The following is a 23,300-nucleotide window of genomic DNA, read 5'->3' on the forward strand; positions in this document are numbered from 1 at the left end:
TGTCTCTAGTCGACCACAGACCCTGAACAGTGTGATTGCGAAATATTGCCCCCCCAGCCGAGGAGGCTGGCATCCATTGTCACAATCTGCCAGTGAATGAGAAGGAATGACCGTCCTAGGGCAATGAGAGGTGACGTTCGCCACCAAATGAGGGACTGCCTGACCTGGTATGAAAGGCGAATTGGACGATCCAGGAAAAGAACAGACCTGTTCCACCGAGACAGGATGGCCTGTTGGAGGGGTCTGGAGTGAAATTGAGCAAAGGGAATCGCTTCTGTCAACGCCACCATCCTTCCTAGAACTTTCATGTTGTCCGGAGAGATGGAAGTAGTGTGGTCTGCAGCGATCGTACATCTCGCTGCAGAGAAACTATCTTGTCCTCTGGGAGAAAAACCCTTGATGGACGAGTGTCGAACAATAGGCCCAGAAACACCAGACGTTGTGTCGGAACAAGGCAGGACTTCTTTTTGTTGACGAGCCACCCAAAATTGGACAGGGTGTAGAGGACGATGGTAAGATTTTGGCGATCCTGGTGAAAAGACGGAGCTTTGATCAGAATGTCGTCGAGGTACGGAAAAAGAACGAGACCTCTGATCCTCAACAAGGCCATCAACGCCGCCATGATCTTTGTAAAAACTCTGGGTGCGATGGCGAGACCGAACGGCAGTGCAACGAACTGGTAGTGGTCCTGGTGAATCGCAAAACGCAGGAATCTCTGATGCCCGGGAAAGGTGGGAACATGTAGATAGGCATCTTGAATGTCTATTGAACACATGAACTCCTGCGCCTCCATGGAAGCGATTACCGACCGAAGAGACTCCATCCTGAAATGACGCAATCGGACCCTCTTGTTCAGTAACTTGAGATCCAGGATGGGACGAACTGCACCATCTTTTTTCGGCACTACAAACAGGTTTGAATAAAACCCTATGAAACGTTCTGATTCGGGAGCGGACAAAATCACCCCGGAACTGAGGAGAGAGGTGATGGATGCGAAGAAACCCGGACTAAGGTAGGGTCTTTTGGAAGGACTCGCAGAAACAATCCCGGGGATGAGAAACAAACTATCTTGTATCCTGGGGATACAACTTCCCTGACCCAAGCGTCCTCTACTGAGGCAAGCCAGACGTCTCTGTAGAAAAGGAGTCGACCGCCCAGTTGGGAAGGACCCTCGGGACTTCCTTGATAGTCATGCTGATGTGGACCGACCAGATCTGGACCTGGAGGATCTGCCCTGGGATGAGTGAGATCGCCAGGAGGGAGTGGGTCTGAAGGAGACCTTCTTTCTATCCTGGCGTGCCTGCGGCCTCTGTTGGTAGACCGAAAAGGCCGAAACTGACGCCTTAGCGGAGGCCTACGAGGCTTGGACTGAGGGAGGAGGGAACTTGTGCCTCCAGTGGTGTCCCTAATAATCCGGTCCAGTTGGGATCCAAAGAGACGCGCTCCCTGAAAAGGCAGATTGGTAAGGGACCTTTTTGAAGACAAATCCGCCTGCCAAGCCTTGAGCCAAATTGTACGCCGGATTGTCATCACGTCGCTGGACGCCTGAGTCGCGCAAGACGCGGCATCCAAGGAGGCAGAGAGCAGATAATCCCCTGCATGGGAGATCTGGTTAGCCAGTTCGGCCGATTGCTCTGGTTGGGCTTTATCTAGGATGCCCTTGCGGAGATCCTCCGCCCAAGTAGCTATGGCCTTTGCTACCCAAGATGAAGCGAAGGCTGGGCTTAGCGCCGCCGCTTCGAATACTGACTTTGCTAGGGATTCTATAATTCTGTCATTAGAATCCTTTAGCGACGCCACACCTGAAATCGGAAGGACCGTGTTGTTAAGATAGTCTGGACACGGGAGCGTCTACAGAGGGGGAAGCCGACCAGTTGTCGGTGAGCTCTTTTGAAAATGGATAGAGCACGCCGAGACGCTTCCCTCTTTGAAAGCGTTTGGTCGGATTTTCTCTCTCTCCCTGGTAAGAATCTTGCCAAACTCAGAGTGGGAGACGAAGACTCTGGAAGGTGTTTCAGCCCGTCTGAACGAAACCTCCTGATCAGAGCGTTTCGCAGGGGAGTCTGTATTTCGAAGGTGTGGTTAATCGCAGCAATGAGGTTCTGTACTGTAACCTTCATGTCCGCGTCCTGGTCCGAATCCAGCTCTAAAATCTCTTCGGATGACGCATCCGAGAATGCTTCACCTGACTCGGGTGAGGAGGCACGGGAAGGCGACTGCTGGGAAGGACTATGTGGAGAGACCAGGTCAGGAGAGGATTCCGGCCGGAGATCCCGCCTGGGTCTTTTGCGGCTTCTGCTGGCTGGCTCAGATGGAACCCCTTGCGACCTGCTGGACCCTGCAGAAGTGTCCAGGGGCAACTTATCAAGAACGGCCACTAGGGACTGAGACACCCTGGTGAGGTCCGCCACTGATTGTGATAGAGAAGAGGCCTAGCCAGGAATGGGGGGGGTTCACACTCAGAGGCGCAATAGATGGTTCCTGGACGGCATCGGGCTGAATGGGATTACTGCAGTCTAAACCGAGGGGAGTGGGAAAGTTCTCTGTGCTGGCGGACGGGCACGTTCCGGTTTGCGGTTAGACATAATGAAAGAAAAGAAGAAAAAACCCCGAGGAGAAGCCGGAAGTTTGAGGGAAAGAAGGCAGAGGACGGTGTCAGTCTGCAGTTGCAGAGCTACTCACAGTCCGGAGGCCCGAAAGGCGATGTGCCCAGCTCGTCTGAGATGCAGGGCCGCAGTAGAGGATAACGAGGAACCCCTTTCCGCTGCCCGGTGTCTTCAAAGGCGTCCGGCTGACAGGCTGCAAAGATGGCGGCAGCCTGAGGTAAAAGGAACGCGTGGTTCAGGAGAGAAGAAGAAGAAGGGCGGAGTTAACCGCCTGACCCGGAGAGAAGACCGCCTGCTGCCCAGCTACAGACTAGGAGGGTGGGTGGTCCTAGAACGGGCGGGAGAGCAGCCCGCCTATAACAGAGGGCGGGGGGCGTGGCCGCGACGGCCGAGTAGGCCCGAAATGAAGCCGGGGACTAAATTAGTATCGGCGGCCGCCTGTCAGCGCGGAGAGGCGCGGAAGTCCTGCAGCGCTGCCACGGCCACCCAAAAAGAAACCGCCGCCCGAACAAAGCCCTCAGGATAAGCCCGCATAAGAATGAGGGCGGGGGGAACAAGGCCCGCACCGCAGCCGGGGCCTGGCATTTGGCGCAATAGAAAGTGCGGCGGCTGCCGGGAGGCGCAGGCAGCTGAGGACCCTGCGGCACTGCCCTGTGCCGCTCCGGAGAATCCTCCAGTGGAGTCTTCAATAAAGGTACCTTGTAAATCAAACGCTGTCTGAGTGTATTTTCCCCCATGTCCGCGCCTCGTCCGACCGACAGGCTCTGGTAGGCGAGTGGGTGGGAGGCGGGGGGGCAAGGACCATCCGTATAGCTGGCACGCACCTGTGCAAAGCTCCTGGTCCTGCTGCGGAGAGCTATGAGGATACGGGGTGGCAGTACACGCCGTACTCATAGTCTCTTTGTGGGACTACAGATGTGACTATTCACTCTGTATCCCTCCGGAAAACCTGAAAAGGAACGACGCACATCGAGGTAGATATGGGTCTAATGAAAGACCCGTGTCCACCTCCTACTGACTAAGCTAAACTGAGGAAATTCTTGCCGATTGGTGGGGTGTATACTGCGGAGGAGGAGCTAACCTTTTTTTGTGCATAGTGTCAGCCTCCTAGTGGCAGCAGCATACACCATGGTCTCTGTGTCCCCCAATAAGGCGAACGAGAAATAATTAGTTTTCAAGCCTTTATCTACTAAACCAGGTAAAACTATCAACTATGATTAAAAGGGAAAATAGTCCAGTGCTAAACTAATTAAAACGGCTGGCCACTCTCTACACCCCCTACTGAAAAGCCTTTCTGTCCATCATTAAACAACAAAATGTACCTCCCGGGGGGGACGGCACGGTTCCTGTGATGTCAGCACTGTGGTGTCCCCCCCGTGGGGACCACCCCTTTAAAGACTATGTGCAGGCTGACCGATATTTTTTTTTTATTATTGCATTTAAAATTACAATGAACCCCAAAAATTCTTGCTTGCAGCTCCTATGCTGACTTATAGGTTTCCATAGTTCCAGACTACAAACAAGCGAAGTACAGACTGATCCTGCTGTCATATTGTCTTTTAGCTGGCCCTCGTTTACCTGCAGCAGGCCTCCATTGAATGAACTCCATCCACCGAACCGCCCGTGAACATCATATAGAGCTGCTAAAAGTTTAATGTTTGCGTTTCTTGACTGGAAAACAAAAATTGGGTTAATCTCATTATCAGAGATGTCAAAAATGAAAACACCATTTATAATGTTAGAGACACCAAACCTAAAGTCTAACTTAGGCAAAAAAAAATTCCATCTTTTCTCATAATGCACCCCCACCCTCATCCACTTCTCTGGCTGCAAAAGTAGACCAGGCACATCAGTGCTGCCCCCCACATCAGTGCCAGATAAAAATACATTATATAGAGGGGTGATACTGTATATTTCTACTATTACAGTTCAGTTTGACAATTCTGGAATTTTTTAATTATTCTGGTCTACCTTTATTCTTCAGAAAACTTGTACACTGTGAAAGATTTTCGTTGACTTTAAGAGAGCTTACACACTGCGTTTTGACACAAATTCAATGGTCCCGTCAGGGCTTATGTCCGAACCCACAGGATTCGGCCGTACACGCTGATGGGGCTGTAGACTGTAACGGTGACAACAGAGCAAATGCGTGCTCTGCGGTGCATCATTTTCGGGTGCGTACGCCTACTGGAGGTGGACACTCAGAAGTAGTAGTAGACTGTGTGTCTGGATGTCCATCTCTACTATATATGCCCAAAAGTGATACGTGACGTTCGCTCTGTCGGCACCATTATAGACTATAGCACCGACGGTGCATACGCCTGAATCTCGTTTTTCGGGAGATTCAAGCATAAACCCTGGCGGGACCAACGATCGGGTGTCTGAACCCAATGTGTAAGGGGCCTAACTTCTTCCTGCCATGCATGTCACACATCGGCTGGGAGTATACGGTGCGGGCACAAGAGCAACTCTGGTGCCAACTATGTTATACAAAGAAAGAAAAGGCTTTTAGAAAAATTGGAGAAGGAGGAAAAAAACCCCAAAAGCACCGGAAGAGATTAAAATTGATGCCCTTTTCTTAATCTACTCAATCAATATTAGATTGGCTTGTGTCGGACTCCTGGCACTCCCACCGTTTAGCTGTATGGTGTGACAGTGTTCCAGTCACCATTATGTCCCCTTCCTCTATTACCTGGCACAGCTCCGCACTATTAACAATGTCGGGGTCTGGTGTTACAATTCACAACAGCTTTGTCCATAAAGATTAAGTGAGTTGTAATTCCAGACATAGTCACTGTAAAAGGATGGCGCTGTGGTGGTAAGGAATGAAAGGGATGTGTCCCTCGTCTGCACTTTAAACAGCCGATCAGTGGAAGTGCAGAAAGGCAGACCCCGTCAATCGAATATACTAAGCGTACATCTATATAACCCTTTAATAAATCTGATTGGCCCATTATAAGATTAGCTTTTCTCACCTGGTCATTTAGCTTAAAGCTGAAGTTTTCTGGAAATGGAAAGGCAGTAAGGACCCGGGCCGCCAACCCTGGCTGGTCATCATAATACAACCAGGGGATATTGGTTCTCCTGTGAAACACATGAAGAATCAGAATTCTAAGAACATTCACTACATTGTGTCTGGTTCATGATGATGTCTTATAGGTTATATTTATGGCTTTTTTGTTTTGTACCAGAAAGGAATGGAGTGCACGACTCCGAGCGCAGCCGTATTGGTGAATATGTATTGGAATAGACCGCAGGCGTCAGCGCTCTGGGGGCCTGTAGAATGCATGTTCATCACACACATGTTCCCTAAGGCTTGACATGCCGTCTGATTGGAGTCCTGCTACAAAATGGATATGAAAAGAGAAGAACAATTAACAATGGCGCATACATCTGTGCGCCTTTAATGCATAGGTTTAACCCTTACAGATTTGCCTCCGATTAGTAGCAGTAAAGTTTTGACGATAATACTGCAGGGATACGTATGCAGAAAGCTATTGTGCTCCCTCTAGTGGTAGCTGCAGAGCGTTACCATCTTTTAAGGGGTGTGTCCACTTCTAAACAATCCTTGCTTAAGGGGAATCTGTCAGTTGGATCATCCCTCCTAAGCTGTCTATATGGGCAGAAAGGTCATAGGACGCTGAGTATATGATACCTTGTTATCTGTGAGCATATGTCTCATTTAATAGAAATCCACATTTTTCTTAATGTGTATGTGAGCTGTTAAGATCTATGGGCCAGACATAGATCTCCCTGAGAATCTGGCTCCAGAGCTTATATTAAATGAGAGGAGGCGTTACCAGGGTGAGACATGTAGATCATTAGAGCAGTCTGTCATTTCATGTCTCACATTGGTAATGACCACTTTCATTTATAGTAATCTCTGGAGGCAGATTCTCAGGGTGATCTATGTCCGGCCCATAGATCTTAACAGCTCATTAACATATTATGAAAAATGTGAGATTTCTATAGAATAAGACATCATATAGCAGATATCAAGGTATCGTATTCTCAGCTTCCTATGACCTTCATGCCCATATAGACGCCTTAGGAGGGATGATGCTACTGACAGGCACTAGCGATGAGCAAAGTTGCTCGGATAATGCGTTATCTGCCGATTGTCCCCGGCATGCTCAAAAAATGTGTGAGTCCATGCGGCTGCATGTCTCTCTGCTGTTAGATAGCCGCAACACATGCAAGAATTGCCTAACAAACAGGCAATCCAAGCATGTGTTTCTGCTGTCGAGCAGCAGCGAGACATGCAGCCGCGGGGACTCACACATATTTTTCGAGCACGCCAAAGTCACTCGGTTAGCACCCGAGCATGCTCAGATAAAACCTTATCTGAGCACGATTGCTCATCACTAATAGGCCCCCTTCACTCAATTCAGGGTCCCAGAGAAGATAAAAAACAAATGTGTACTCATCTCCAGTGGCGCTGCTGTTCCCTATGGGTGACACTGTTGTATTATATGACCGCTGCAGCCAATCAGCAGCGGCTGATCAGCTTCAGCTCATCAATATCCATTAGATCGGGTGTCCGCTCTAACAAAATAATATGCAGCCGCAGATTGAATGTTGGAGCTCAAACATTTATACTGTAAAATATATTGCTAATTGCACAAAATGTAAGACATTGCAGTATTCTGAAGATATGCACTATAATTCTCACCAGACAAGCTGCCGCCGATGCCTGCAAGTGCACGGAAAGCCATTCAGATCGTAATAACACTCCCTGAAATCAGAAACGTATAAGCAGAAGTTTGGGTTCACTTTCTTCACATCATGCATGAAATCAATTCTGACAAATACTTACGAGCTGCCCAAATCGAACAGTTGAAACAACTCTGGACAAGGTATGACCTGCTCCATTAAAACATATGCCACCAGCCTAGGAAAATAAAGCACCCATTTATATTCCTATTAGAGTAAAGTAAGCCTTAAGCCACATTTCAATTTTATAAAAGCTACTTAAAGGGATTGTCCTCTACTCAGACCACCCCGTCTCAAGCATTATATTTTCCCCACGTAAAATAACAGCAGCTATACTTACCTTCGGTCTGGGTGCTGTTCCAGCGGTATCAGCGCCTATGCCCCCGGGGCTTGCCTGACATAATGCAGCCAATCAGCGGCCGCTTCACTCCCTCTTCCTTTACACGCAACAGACACCTGGCAGAAGTAAGAGTGTGCTGCTGCTTCTTGACGTCCTCCGGTTGTCAGTTATGTCCAAAGAAGGTGAGAATGCAGTGTCTGCGGATTGGATGCAGGGTTCACGTGACATAAAAATGTCACGTAATACCTGGGAGAGCAGGCGCTGACAGCGTTGGAACGGCGCCCACACAATATTGGAGTATAGCTGTTATTACGTGAGGGAAACTTAGTGACTGAGAAGGGGTTGTTCGAGTAGTAGGAAAACCCCTTTAAAATGTAGTTTTTTAAGACCTGTATACGGTTTCCAATTAATTAACTGTTTTCCCTTCTATCTTTCTAAATCTACAAGATCCAAAAACATTAACATTAAATCCGCTAGGTCTTCTTTTATCAATCTAATGATGACTTTGACAAGAAAAAAAAAAAATTAAAAGGAGGCTTATAAATATGTATGCTGTTCGGACTAATAATCTTAAAGGTTCGAAACGCAGAAATACTTCTGTGTCTAACGTCTTTTTTTAATGTTTTTTGCCTATTGGACTTAGTAAAAGGACATATCAGTTAAATTATTTATTTTAATAAATACTATTGCTTTTATTTTGTATCTACGAATGCTAGATCCTCTACTATTTTTTAAGTACCGTATGTACTCCTGGGTTTATGCATTGTGTATATGTGAAAGTCCAAGCGTACATGTATGAAAAGTGAAGTAGGCTATGCGTTTCCATCCTGCAGGAACCAGTAAAAATTAATAAATCCATTTTTATTTTTTACACGTCTGTCGGTGACGGATGACAATGTGAGACAGCCGTCAGAGCCTCTGTTTAACATATAAGTCGAGATCTTTTTTTCAGCGTATACATTAAATGAAGGCCATAAAACGCCGCGTGAACATAATATAACAATATAATTTTTATGCAATTTACCAAAGTATTTGGCGGGTTGCAGTTGCAAGAGTTGGTCTTATTGATGAACGTCTCATGACATCTCTCGCACCTACGATGATAGCATAACACATAAACCTCAATATTATAGGGTCCATGAGAAGACTGAATACATGGATGAAATGCAGGTCTGCATTAAGCCCAAAGCCATTATGTCCTTGGATATTGTGATATAAAATGAATAAAACTGCTTTATAGGTTAAAAAAAAAAAAAAAAAGCGTGTATACAGATGGGGAAAAAGTTGGCTAGACGGTTATGGGCCTTATTCAGGTGCTTGCTTTTAATGTATGTGACCTGTCCATCCATGCCGCTGTTCGGATCTCTGATCTTTAATGCGGACCGTGCGTCTGCAAATAATAACGTCTGTTCTTACTCCGAGTCATGGATAAAAATTACCCATACAAGTATATGGGAGAGTGAAAATCAAGGACCGCATACGGAGGCCATCCATGTGCATTCCCTATGCTGTCTATTTTTAACATTGAAATTTGTAGGAAAAACTTTGCAATATTTTTTTTTTCTGGCATAACCCAAAAATTACTGATAAAAAAAAATTAACAGAACGACCAAACACTGATGAAAATTGGATCCAACCCACTGATAAAAATTGGTCTGTGTTTTTTTTCCCAAGTAGGAGGGCTAAAATGAATGAATGAGGCCTAAAACCATAGCTGTGCATACTATTAGCTTTATACACTTTTGGAGATTTTTTTTAAAGGTCTTCAGGTCACTCTTGATTTATTTTCCCAGCAGAGAAACATTAGGGTATTTGCACCAGCTGTTTTTTTCCAGGTGGATTTCACCTGGGACACAACTCAAAAAGCACTCAATAAATGTAAAATGTCAGGGAGAACATGTACATCTCACCGCTGCCACCAATTTGTCAGGGAGAACACAGGAGAGATCACACAGGTCCCAAGGCTGCCATCGATTTGTCAAACCACGCAACACTGCTGCGTCCAATCGTCAGGACAATTGACTAACGATTGATGGACAAGGCCGCGGCTGATTCCACTACTAGGTCGGTTATTGGAGAACTCACAGTGAGCGAACAGTATATACAACTAGCTGCCACCACCAATCGTTTATACAGGCTGATTGCACACCCGTTACAGGTAGCGTATGGCTTCAGGGATGTGGTTAACAGAGAAAGAGGAACAGAGCTATTAAATTTTATATATTTAATCTGGAGAAATAGGCGGTGTTTATAAAAATAAACAAAAGGTGTTACAAAATGGGAACAAAACAATAAGGTATAAAAAAAAAATCCCATAAAATAAAAGGGATCACAAAATAAATGTACTAAACCTGTGTCATGGGAATGAGTTTAGCAGAGGTAAGCACTCCAATTAGGAAAATAGTACAGAACTAGAGCAAGCTGTATCTTTCAGGACTGACAAAATACAAAACGCCAAACTTTGCTTTTTGTTAGATCAAGGTTATGCCCACATACCTTCCATTGGTGATTTCAAATGGGTAGGGGCGGGGTCTGGTCGTGGGATGTGCTAGAGGTTTATAAGATCCCCAACATTGAGGATATCTTTGCCCTTGGAGGTCCCAAGCGGGAGATATTGTTGTCATATTTCCTATCATTTTTCCTTTCTATACAGACGAAACATGGCATGGATAGCATCATCCATTTTCATGATAATAAATGGCAGGTGTTCGGCTGGCCTTACAGTGATGAAAGTGAAGGTGTTACGCTAGTCCCTTCACTACGACAACGGAAATATATCTCCCATAAATATCGGATTGATGCAGACCCGAATATACATCATTGACAACTGGCTCCAGAGAGTCAGAGAATTCCTTAGAACAGAGGAAACCCCTGTACTTCTCCGCCTCTGAGCATACAAATCCTAGCCTTTTTGGCTGGTTCTCATCAGATCCCTTGTTGTAATTACCTGTTCACGGTAGGAGGTCATACTTCAACGGAGGTTGAAGTGTCACTTTTTCTCACTTCCGCAGTTATAATTAGCTTCCCACTTCCCCAGTTATAATTAATCCGATATGTTCAATGTGAGGGTGATATGTCCCCTCTCTGCAGATGTCTATGGATTTCACAATTTTTCTCTACGACATTAAACGTTAAAAATATGTGCACATGTTCCGTCTTTTTTAAAGGGAACCTGTCAAGTGAAAAAATGCTATTAGCCTGCAGATATGGGGTTAATCTGCAGGTTAATGGCGTTCTGAACCTGCCTGGCGGCTGCACTTTACGCCCTGCTGCCGGGAGGAAATTAAACTGTGTTCTCCCCGTCAACTTTCGGATTTCAGTCACTGAGGAGGCGCTGTTATGGTTTCAGCTAATACTCTGTGTATAGAGAGTGGCGGCTCTAACCGCACCCCCGACTGACAGAAGACTAAGCATTAGGGCCAGCTGTCAGTCAGTGCTGGGGGTGGCGGTTAGAGCCATAGCTCTCTTTACACAGATTGGTGAATGAAACCTGAACAACTGCGGGGGAAATTAAGTTAATTTCCTCCCAGCAGCAGCTCAAAATGTATGCGCTGGGCAGGTTCAGAACGCTGTTAGCCTGCAAATTCATCCCAAATCTGTAGCCTGAATGTTGCACATGTGCAATGAATGGCAGTGAACACTATTCAATTAATGTTTTAGTAAAGACCACATAACATAATATAAACACGTGCAAATAAAATACCGGAATCCAGAAGAATCAGGCCATGTAAAGGATGGCTCAAACCCGTCACAGTCGACACATTCAGCTTCGTGCAGCAATGTCCCATTACTGACCCTTTCCACTAAATGAAATGAATGAGAAAATAAAGCTGAAATTCTAAGGTCCAGACACTGAAACCATAAAGGTAGCAAAGACTATCGTTCTGCTGTCTATTGAACTCCTTCTCCAATTCCTTTACACCCCCAACAGTCCTATAGATGGGTCTGATTGAACCAGGTTGTGTATTGGCGGCATTATCCAAGAAGCATATCAGTAAAAGGGAAAATCTTTCAAAATTGTATTCATTTGTGTTACTGACAGCAAAGAGGATCCCAGCAGGAAAACTCCTATGGCTGGGATCCCATGATGAGCGTTTGGTGAGTTTTCATGTTGCAGATTTTCTGCCCCATTTCTGCTCCCATTAAGTAAAATAGGTTACTTGCATTTTTTCAAAAATACGCAGCTTAAAAAAACTCACCAAAAGCTCCTCGTGTGCTGGACACAAAGGGTGGCCTTTAGAGTAAAGGGGTTGCCCGGTCTTCTGACAAAAGTCTGCAGTCACTGCAGACTTATCAGAAGTCTGGACAACCCCTTTAAAGAAGTTGTCCACTACTTAGACAACTTCTTCTCATACCCCTTGCTTGGCCCCCTAAAAATAATAAAGCTTATAGTCACCTCCCGTGCTGGCACCATACTTGCTGTGTCAGCACTCAGTCTCCCGTGTTGTTGTTGTGACATTGGGCGCCGGCGTCACATCAGAGCTGGTGTTATTGTCCCCACCTCCTGTCAAATTGAGCAGGAAGAGGAAGTCAGATCAGCTGCAGCCTGGACTACTTCTTTATATTCCATTTGTCCGAAAGCGGAGACAGTGACGCCAGTGCTAAATGGGTCCTGTGAATGCCAAGCGTCACAACACACGCACAGGAGCCCCGGTAGAACGAGTGCCGACACCGGCACAGGAGGCGAGTATAGGCTTTATTATTTAATGGGAGAGGGTGTCAAACATCTTGATCAAGAAGGGGTTGCCCTACTAGTGGACAACCCCTTTAAGCTTAAACATTTTCCCTAATATTTTAAAGAGTTATAGAGTAAAGGCTGCAGAAGGGAAGCTAAATTACTTGTGATTACTTTGTCATGACACTGGTGAATGAGGCTTCAGTTTCCATCTGATTCCTTGCTCTTGTGTTGTATTACTCTTTTAGACACTCTGGAGCACACTTGCTGAATTTTCAGAAGTTTTCAAGAAGAAAATTGCCCTTGAGCCATGAACAGTGCACAGGAACTGCATTGAGAAACACAAGGATGGTGTATCCCTATTCGTGTAAAAAGATTTGCGCTGCTGACTGCACAAGAATCCCAGACTTTAGCAGCACTCTGGCACCTAGACCATTAATGACCTCAGCTACTTACAGCCGCTCATCAGCAGAGTCTCATCCGACTGCCCCCATTACAGACTCCAGGAACATTAACCTGGCAAAGAAGAGTTTGCTGTACAAGTAATATCAGGAGACTCAACTGCAGAAGAAAAGACGACCCTTTCAGGAAAGAAAAAGGTCTGCCAGATATGCTGGAGACGTAGTGAACATGGCTATAGGGTAGGATACCTTTGCAATAATTAATTTTTTTTTTATTAATAAACTATTTTGTGCTAAAAAAAATAAAATCTAATTGACTGTAATTAAACATGTTCATTTTCTTGGTTTCTGGAGCACATGTAGTACATACCAAGAGGCAGAATGGATGTATGCGAGAACGCCAAATGACAGACCGCAGATTGGAGTTGTCAGATCTCTGTCCTTTACTGAATGATTCTATAAGAAGATTTAAGTCCAAGTCCGGATTCACAAATATGACATTCTAGGTCCGAGTACAGACTACCTTGTCAAGAGGGGTCACGGCTCACCTGACTTCAACTCAACAACTTCATAGCTGTAAGTGCGGCTGCCGAGTCCAGGTCTGGAGACCTGCAAATAGTATGGATATTGAGTTCCGTACTCAAACCATGAATGTCAGATACGTGAAAGATGCTGGAAATCAGACCTGTCAAGATAGCCCCTTGATCCGAGTGCTGACCCTGAGAAAACGGACAGAACTCAAGCCAATGTTCTTCAGTGGAGCGGAGCAGATTTTTTATTTTTACTCATTTATATAGCGCCATTAATTCGACAATTCTTTCCAAACATAATCACTGTCACTTTTGGGGCTCACAATGTCAATTCCCTATCAGCATATATTTGGAGTGTGGGAGGAAACTGGAGAACCCGGAGGAAACCCACAGAAACATGGGGGGAACATACAAACTCCTTGCAGATGTTGTCCTTGGTGGGATCTCAACCAACGATAAGTGTTAACCACTGAGCCACATGCTGCGCCATAGCAGATTTTTATTTTTCACCAGAATGTGGGTGAAAAAAAAACAAAAAACCACAGCATACATTATTTTATTCCTTGTGTCTGATGAGATTCACCCAATGAAGTCAACTGGGTGCGCAAAAAAGTCCAAAGTATCTGACTTTTACAGCTACGTTGCAGTTCTTTAACATAGGAAATTGTATTTTTTTTAGTCTTGTAATCTTTTAAGAACTGCTGGTATAAAAAAAAAGGACTGCACACGGATGACAAGTAATAAAAACAATAGTTTGCGTTCCCTGTATTAAACTCAGATAGTCCTGCACGTCCACTCTCACCCCGAGGCATTCTGCAGTTTGCTATGTACTACATAGAAATAAATCTCATCCCCAGAAACCAAAGACAAATGTTTAATTAGCAAAAAGGTTTTAATAGTACAAAATGCAAGCAATTAAAAAGATGATGCAAATGTGTCCACGGCATTAAATCATAGTACTAACAATTCGTAACAAGTAAAAAAATAAATAAATAAATTACCTAAAATCATCCCAATTGAACACTGGCAGTTTCTGGATAACGTTAATCCACCAGGACATTTAATACAATTCCACCCATCAGATGTAACGCCCTGAAAGAGAACATCAGTTCATAAACTTTATTTAACCAGAGAGAAGATAGAACTGGTGGAAGATGTAGTTTTGATTTAAAGGGTTTTTCCGTCTTTACGCTACAAGTTTGCAGTCGCTTTATGTCACTACAGACTTGTGAATCCTCACATTGCGTGCACTCTGCACTTTGAGGCGGTCATTTAATTGCAAGTATTCGATTTGCATACTTCTGGCCACACTCCAACTAGAAGTGTCCGGTCTCACTCAGTATACTTGTACAAGGCCGCGCATGTCTAGTCGGCATGTGACCGAATGTATACAAATTGCAATCATGCAGTCATGTGCCCGCCACTCTTGATTCCGGAGAATTCTGAGCGACTGCAGACTTGTATCCTTAGGCCGGAGTCACACTACCGTACAATACGGCCGAGTGCTGTACGATAAAACATCACAGTACATTATTACAGTAATAATTCAAGTATGGTAAGCTGGAGACCAGATGATGTGAAATGTCAAGAGAAGGTGCTTAAAGCTGGATGCGACAGTGTGGTGGGGGTGGTTGATGTGAGAATCCTGAGTGGGGGTAATGTGGGTACCTCAGGCTCTTGGTACCACGGCCTTTGTGTAATTTCTGTGGAAAAACTGGCATTATACCAGTAATGGGGGCAATGTGTCCCGCTATTGTGAGGTAGGCAAGAGCTGGATGTCGCTCGCGACACTCTTGGACCTAAATGTGGCTTGCGAACCTCTCTTACGGTATGTGCACATGCTGCGGATTTTTTCGTGCGGTTTTGCTGCGGTTTTAAATCCGCAGCATGTCAATTCTTCCTGCGGATTCCGCAGCGGTTTGACACCTGTTCCATTGTCCAGGTGTCAAACTGCAGGGGAAAACCGCTGGCAAATCCGCAGGTCACTTTACCTGCGGATCCGTGCGGAAAAATCCGCAGTGTGTGCACCCAGCCTTAATGTGGCTCTCAAGGCAGAAAGAATGGAGATCACTGATTTAATGGGTTGGAAAAGCTTGGATATTTCTTTTTATGCATATGAGAAAAACAGGTGGTGGATACATATACATGGGCGGAAAATGGATGAAAACTGGATCCAGCGCACTGATAGTTAGCGCTTTTTTTTCTTTTTTTTTCAAATATACTAAAAAAGAAGGCTGGATGGATGGATGTCTGAATAAGGCCCAAGTCAAATACTCACCAAGTTATCAGGACATTTCTGGCAATGGACACTGTGGTCATTCTTAGAAAGAAGTTTATATCCTGGGAGACACTCACAAGCGATACCTAAGAGAAAGAGAGCAGCATGTTCTCAGACGGCAGCAGGTAATATTCCTGAGCTGGAATACTCATATATTAATACTAAACAGAAAGGTCCACTGGAAAGTCAAAAAGGTGCAAAATTTTCAATCAAACTAATTTGCAAAAATGATTTCTTTAGCTGAAAATGCAGGCAGTTACGTAAGAATAAATGCCCTGATTCATCAAGATCAGTGATTTTCATGCAGCTCTTGATGAGAGGCCATTGTAGAGACAGATGCTCCTGATTTATATGAAAAGTGGTGTGCGCCTCCATGCAGCAAGCAACAAATCTGAGTCCAGTCAGTGCCTGGAGTAAGGAACACCACAGGTCATCATGACTTATGTGGCCTCGTGCCTCTATTCTTCCCCAGCTCTGTTCGTTTTGGAGGAGCTGTGTAAACCTGGCGTGAAAATGCCAAAAACCTCAAAATGTCTGAGCTTCTTTGCTTCACGCAAACATTTAGCAACTTTTCAAAACGATGTACCTTAGAATCAGCAATGCGTCATCGCTTTGATGAATCAAGGTCAAAGCGTCTCTAAAAGTGTCTAGGCTCTTCAAGGGGTATTTTGGTTGATAAGAGTTATCAATTTGTAGCCGTTAACTGGTAGATTGGGGAGGGGTCTTCACTGGGTCCACTCATGATCACAAGAACGGTGGGTCCAAAGCCAACGTGTGAAATGGGCAGTGGTCGGGTAAGGGTGCTACTGCTCCTATTGGTGAGTACAACCATTCAAGGCCCCTAACCAATCTACCAGTAAGGCGATGTTCACACCATGTTAGTTTCAGGTTAGAAACTATGGGTTTTCGAAATGGAAACCGCCTCAGATAATACTGGAGCTTTTTTTTCCTCTTTTTTTGTTGTTGTTCTGATTCACTTTTACTAACATTTACTGAGGTGGATCTTTAGGCTATCTACCCACATATACAGAAAAAAAACGGACTCCTTCCCAGGAAAAACACGTTTTTTGCGCGATTTTTGCTCGTTTTTTTACAGGAGCATCCTCCTGCTCATAAAATATAGTTAGAAATGCGGATTTTTCCACGAAATTAATGAGGATGCTGCGTTTTTTACCGTGATGCGCATCAATGTGCACAAAAAGTGCAGAATTCATTAAAATGAATGGGATGCTTCCTGTAAGCGTTTATTAAGCGTTTTTTTGCTGGTTAAAAACCGTGAAAAAAAAAAAAAAAACGCTTACGTGGGTACACAGCCTTAATGTTTTTCTGGGATTTATTCTGTAAACTTTTTGGAGTGTTTTTTTTTTGTTGTTTTCTAAGCATTTTTTGGGTATGACAGTTAATCCCTGGCTGCAAACTTTTGTAAAGAAGCACAAAGCACTCTGCTTTCCCTCCCTGAGTCCGCCAGCAAGTTATGTCGACAGCGTGACGGCCAATTAGTGAACCCAGTGAGGGGCGTTTCATCTTTATGGGAACTCCTCGCTCAGAGCCGCTGTCCTCACTGATTGGCTGTCGACGTAATGACAGCACAGCCAAAGCCAGACACCAGGAGCAGTGGTGGAGACTTCCCGATAGACCTGGGCAGGGTGAGTAACAGAGTTGGTGGACCTGGGTAGGCCGAGTACCGCATAGATTGTTTCTTTATAATAACCTGCAGTGGGGGAATAAATTTTTATGAGAAAGAACAACCCCTTTAAGCAATCTTTAAGCAATTTTCAAGGTATTTCTTTCGTGAAAATGCCTCATAAACGAATACAAAAAGCATCCATGTGTGTTTGTACCCTTCCCATTGACTTATATCGTGGTCTGTACCTGGCATTGGCGGACATACTGCATGTGCAGCCTGTGCGGCTGCATCGGGGCCCGGAGGTGGATGGGGGACCCTGCAGGGCAGCTAATAATGATGGCAATCTGGCCTGTTTATCTGGCCCAGAGGCTCCGGGGGGCCCCTGGCCAGATCCTGCAGCTCCGCTGCCTACAAGAGAAAATAGCAGGGGAGCGGAGCTGCAGGGATCTGTCCAGCTTCCTGACCGCACTTCCTGTCTCTGACACAGTGCGGCTGGATGACATCATCATTCAGCGCGGCTATGCCAGAGAGAGGAAGCTGCCGGGACAGTGATGCTGTGGCTACGATAGAGCTTGCGGAGCGGTGAGTTGTGCTGTGTGTGTGTGTGTGTGTAGAGATGAGTGGTGGTGGTTGTGTGCGTGCATGTGTAGCGCTGCGGGGTAATGTGCAGAGAGGTGAATGGTGCTGTGTGTGTAGGTGGAGGTGGAGGAGAGGGCAATGATGGGGGTAATAGGGAGAAGGCAATGATGGGGATGGTGGGGGAGGAGGAAGTGATGGAAGTGGTGGAATGGGCAAGAATGGGGATGGTGGGAGAGGAGGAAATAATGGACTTGGTGGAATGGGCAATAATGGTGGTGGGGAAAAGGCAATGATGGAGGGGGAGAAGGCAATGATGGTGCTAGTGGAAAAGACAATGATGGGAGTGGTGGGGAAGAAGGCAATGATGGAGATGGTGGCAAGGGCAATGATGGGGTGTTAGGGGAGAAAGCAATGATGGAGGTGGTGGAAAGAACAATGATGTGGGTGTTGAGGGAGAATGCAATGATGGTGGTGGAAAGGGCAATAATGGGGTTGGTGGGGGAGGAGGAAATTATGGAAGTGGTGGATTGGGCAATGATGGAGTGGGGGAGAGGACAAAAATAGGATGCGGGGGGGGGACAATGAGGAGTGTGGGGGATTGGGATGGGAGTAAGGGGGACTTATAATGGACTTAGGAACAGAGGGAGGTGGAGGAAGACATTATTATCGCTTACGTATAACAGTCCCTTAGTATATAGTGTACTCACTAATTCTGTATAACACCATCCTTAGTTACATAGCTTCCTCTTTTATTATGTATAACACTGTCCCTTATTTCATACCATCCTCTCTAGTTATATATGGCGCCGTCCCTTATTATATAGCTTCTTCTGCTATTATGTACAGCGCTGTCTCTTACATAGTGTATTCTTGTTAATTTTGTTATTCACAGCGCCCTCTTTTATTACATAGTCCCCTCTCTTTTTAGACATAAAATGACTGCTGATTGAGGAGTGGGTGATCAGACGACCAGTCCATCAGCTTCTCCAGCAGATAAGAAGCTTTTCCATGCTCCATCAGCCATCATTGCATTATACAGTTAACAAGACAGGATGGTATGTAATAAAAAACAGGGCTCTATATAATCCAATATGTAAGGGATGGTACTGTACATAATAAGAGAGGGCACTGTATAATAAGGGATGCAATATACATAATAAAGGAGACTATGTAATATACATACATGTGTGTGGCTATATCTTTGTTGCCACAAAAGGGAGGGGGCCCCAGACACATTTCTTGCACAGGGGCCCCAAGCTGTCAGTGTCGCCCCTGGTACCTGGAGAGTGACAGTTGGTTGGGTGAATCAGGTCTTATATAAAGAGTAGGTGATAATGGTGATTAACACCATAAGGATTTTGGGGATATGTCAAAAGTAAAAGAAAAGTAAAAGATGCTATAGGATTTTTACAGGATAAAAATGATGAAATGGTAAGACAGGATGTTGAGAAGGCCAAACTTTTAAATTCCTATTTTGCATCTGTTTTCTCTCAGAAAGGAAATGTAACATCAGTTGTTCTTTACTGTCCTATTAAGGGAATAGAAGAATCCAGGATATCTATAATCAGAAAGATAGTGAGGAAACACTTAGCTAACCTAAATGAATTCAAGTCTCCAGGTCCAGATGAATTACACCCCAGAGTACTGAAGGAGATAGCAGAAGAAATTTTTGAACCCCTCTCCATAATCTTTGAAAATTATTGGAGAACAGGAAAAGTCCCAGAAGACTGGAGAAGAGCAAATGTTGTTCCTATCTTCAAAAAGGGGAAGAAGGTGGACCCAGGCAACTATAGGCCGGTGAGTCTGACTGCTATACCAGGAAAGATCTTTGAACAAATTATTAAACAACATGTATGTCAGTACCTGGACAAGAAAGAAGTGATTAAGCAGAGTCAGCATGGGTTTGTAACTAATAAGTCATGTCAGACTAACTTAATTTCCTTCTATGACGGAATCACTGACTGGGTGGATCAGGGAAATGCTGTAGATATAGTATATCTTGACTTCGGCAAAACATTGGACAAAGTATCTCACACAATCCTTATTGAAAAAATGGCTAAGTATGGAATGGACAAGGCAACTGTTAGGTGGATTCATAACTGGCTTAGTGATCGGACCCAAAGAGTGGTCGTGAATGGCTGTACATCCAGTTGGAAGAATGTCTCAAGTGGGGTACCACAGGGCTCTGTCCTGGGCCCTGTATTGTTCAACATCTTTATCAATGATTTAGATGAAGGAATTGAGGGTAAATTGATTAAATTTGCTGATGACACAAAGCTAGGAGAGATAGCTAATACTAGAGAAGAGAGAGGATTCAAAAATATATAAATAAACTGGAGCAGTGGGCAGCAACTAACAGAATGGTTTTTAACAGGGAAAAATGCAAAGTACTACATCTGGGCAATAAAAATGAAAAAAGCATATACAGAATGGGAGGAATAGGACTAAGCAACAGCACATGTGAAAAAGACTTGGGTATACTAATAGATCACAGACTGAAAATGAGTCAACAGTGTGATGCAGCAGCAAAAAAGGCAAATGCAATTCTACACTGTATTAACAGAAGCATACAGTCTAGATCACGTGAAGTCATTATTTCCCTCTACTCATCTTTGGTCAGACCTCATCTGGAATACTGTGTCCAGTTTTGGGCACCACATTTAAAAAAACACATCAACAAACTGGAGCAAGAAAAGAGCGACCAGAATGGTGACCGGTCTGCAAACCCTGTCTTATGAGGAAAGGTTGCAGGATTTGGGAATGTTTAGTTTGTAAAAGAGAAGACTGAGAGGAGACTTAATAGCTGTCTACAAATATCTAAAGGGCTGTCACATTGTAGAAGGATCAACTTTATTCTCATTTGCACAAGGAAAGACTAGAAGCAATGGGATGAAACTGAATGGGAGGAGACACAGATTAGATATTAGAAAAAACTTTTTGACAGTTAGAGTGATCAATGAGTGGAACAGGCTGCCACGAGAAGTGGTGAGTTCTCCTTCAATGGAAGTCTTCAAACAGAGGCTGGACAGACATCTGACTGGGATGATTTAGTGAATCCTGCTTTGAGCAGGGGGTTGGACCAGATGGCCCAGGAGGTCCCTTCCAACTCTACCATTCTATAACAGGGAGATTTGTGACCCGTAACTACTGTATATAATACCAATCCCCAGCTATTCATGTATAATGGCGGTGCGCTACTCCGCACAGGTACATGATAACTATACATATGTGGCTACACAACCCCTCAGACACAGTGGCGCAGAATAGGCGGCGCAGTTGCAAATAGCAACCTATCAGATTCTTGCTTTTATTTTTCCCGCGCAACAAAACAACCAAAACAGTGATCTGATTGGTTGCTGTTGGCAGTTCGGTCTGCTCCCTTCCCACCGTGTATATAAGAGCCCCGGTCCCCTCTACACAGCCGCAGTAGCGCTCAGTATTCGCATTGTCTGTACCGTCCCGGCTGGGCCGCTGTGTGTCCGGGCACAGCACGCAGGAGAGGTTTCCCGGGTGGTAGTACTGCTGCGCCGTGCAGTCCTGAGGACGCTGCAGCGGGATGGAGTATCCGAGGCCGGAGCATGGCAGACAGGTCACGACTACGTACAGGCAGCGCAGCAGCCTGAGGCCTCCGCACCGGGAGCCTGAGATGAGCCGCTTCCCCGTGTCCATGATACAACAGGCGGCGACCCCTGAGCGGAGGGGGAGGGTGGAGAGGGAATGGCGGGAGGATGCGCCGCGCTCACACGTGCAGAGGGGATATATACGAGTCTATACGGTAATTCTCCACTGCAGCCAATCAGTTGCTGCTTTCATTTTCAGAACGATCTCCGAGAAATGAGACCTGGCTCCTGATTGGTTACTGGTTTCCGGGAATCGTCCGCAACTCGCCCAAACGTCCAATATTTTTGTCTGTGGAGCCTGCTGAGAACAGAAGCGGCCATTCTATTGCTGCTCTGCTTAATATGGGGGTACACTTAGGAAAGTCGTCCCCAAACGCTATACAACAATACACATCTGGTGTTCACCCTCCCCAAGTCCATCACCACCTTGTGCAGTGGAACCTTGGCTACAGTGGTGATGTGAGCTGGGAACGGGATGACACCACTCTGACAAAAACCAGCTGAGCATTGGCGGAGCGCTGGACCTGGGGAGGGAGGGGAGTGCGTGCTGTGTCTGTGATCTTATTTTACTTGGTCACCATTGGACTTTACTACACTGCTCTCCTTACAGGGACACTCTGCTGTATATGGGAGACGATATAGTGCTGGCCTCACTTTAGGGATCGGAGGCTCTGCAGTAGGGTGATGTTTCCTGTATGTCCTTCCTGCACCAACCTGTCTTCCCGACATCTGATGGATCACGTTGGGTTGTCGGAAGTGTTGCAGTCTGACTGAAAGTAGAAAGCTAGGAGCAGCACTCTATAGGGACTTCCAGGAACCGGGTCGTCAAAGCCTCAGACGGTGCGTCCCCAATCTCCGGGAACCGGGTCGTCGTGGCCTCAGACGGAGCATCTCCGGGAACCGGGTCGTCGTGGCCTCAGACGGAGCGTCCCGATCTCCGGGAACCGGGTCGTCGTGGCCTCAGACGGAGCGTCCCGATCTCCGGGAACCGGGTCGTCGTGGCCTCAGACGGAGCGTCCCGATCTCCGGGAACCGGGTCATCGTGGCCTCAGACGGAGCGTCCCGATCTCCGGGAACCGGGTCGTCGTGGCCTCAGACGGAGCGTCCCGATCTCCGGGAACCGGGTCGTCGTGGCCTCAGACGGAGCGTCCCGATCTCCGGGAACCGGGTCGTCGTGGCCTCAGACGGAGCGTCCCGATCTCCGGGAACCGGGTCGTCGTGGCCTCAGACGGAGCGTCCCGATCTCCGGGAACCGGGTCGTCGTGGCCTCAGACGGAGCGTCCCGATCTCCGGGAACCGGGTCGTTGTGGCCTCAGACGGAGCGTCCCGATCTCCGAGAAGCGGGTCGTTGTGGCCTCAGACGGAGAGTCCCGATCTCCGGGTCGTTGGGGCCACAGACGGAACGTCCCGATCTCCGGGAACCAGGTTGTCATCCCCACAGACGGAGCGTCCCAATTTCCAGGAACCGGGTCGTCGTAGCCACAGATGAAGTGTAATGATATCCAAGGAAATCACTTAGATAAGTTTAACATCAGTAGACTAGAAGGGCAGCAGCCAAACTTTAGTGAAGCAAAAAATCTTTTTTATTCTACAAAATACTGAGCAAGGTTTCGATAATATCAGTCCTTATCAAGCGTTCCACCATAGTGCAAACAGCATTACTAATTAGTGACACACCGATAGGACTTGTATCACCTCCCCATTCCTAACAACTCTGCCCAGCAGTCAGCACATCACAGCTCAGGGTATGTTTCCACGGTCAGGATACGGCAGTGTTTGGACTCAGCACTCCGTCCAAAGTGCTGCTGACTTTTGTACACGCGGTGATTCTGCATTTGTTCATTGATCCATGTGGAATCATAGCGTCCTATACATTGTATGGGTGACTTTATCTAGTGTCTCCGCAAGATAAATAGACATGCTGCGGTCTG

At 45.9% G+C, this 23,300-nt stretch overlaps 1 protein-coding gene across 5 annotated transcripts in view; it reads right to left on the reverse strand.

The window, feature by feature from the left end:
- Nucleotides 1-21,418, reverse strand: part of TMEM67 (transmembrane protein 67) — an 80,507-nt gene extending 59,089 nt beyond the window's left edge. For 4 of the 5 annotated variants that reach the window (XR_012220974.1, XM_073550486.1, XM_073550485.1 and 1 more), the window contains exons 1-10: nucleotides 21,205-21,418; nucleotides 15,544-15,629; nucleotides 14,267-14,357; nucleotides 11,363-11,462; nucleotides 8,684-8,753; nucleotides 7,423-7,497; nucleotides 7,279-7,341; nucleotides 5,795-5,949; nucleotides 5,582-5,690; nucleotides 4,185-4,277 (exon numbers count right to left, since the gene is read on the reverse strand). Coding sequence is in view for 4 of the 5 variants with exons in the window: in XM_073550486.1 (XP_073406587.1) it covers nucleotides 4,185-4,277; nucleotides 5,582-5,690; nucleotides 5,795-5,949; nucleotides 7,279-7,341; nucleotides 7,423-7,497; nucleotides 8,684-8,753; nucleotides 11,363-11,462; nucleotides 14,267-14,357; nucleotides 15,544-15,629; nucleotides 21,205-21,418 (1,056 nt within the window). In the remaining variant the exon portion in view is untranslated. The remainder of the gene's footprint in view (nucleotides 1-4,184; nucleotides 4,278-5,581; nucleotides 5,691-5,794; nucleotides 5,950-7,278; nucleotides 7,342-7,422; nucleotides 7,498-8,683; nucleotides 8,754-11,362; nucleotides 11,463-14,266; nucleotides 14,358-15,543; nucleotides 15,630-21,204) is intronic. The other variant, XM_073550484.1, reaches the window with a different exon arrangement.
- Between the last annotated feature and the right edge of the window lie 1,882 nt (nucleotides 21,419-23,300).

This window comes from Dendrobates tinctorius, unplaced genomic scaffold (genome assembly GCF_039654945.1).
Source record: "Dendrobates tinctorius isolate UK_male_01 unplaced genomic scaffold, ASM3965494v1 ptg000165l, whole genome shotgun sequence".
In the NCBI taxonomy this organism is placed as follows: Eukaryota; Metazoa; Chordata; class Amphibia; order Anura; family Dendrobatidae; genus Dendrobates; species Dendrobates tinctorius.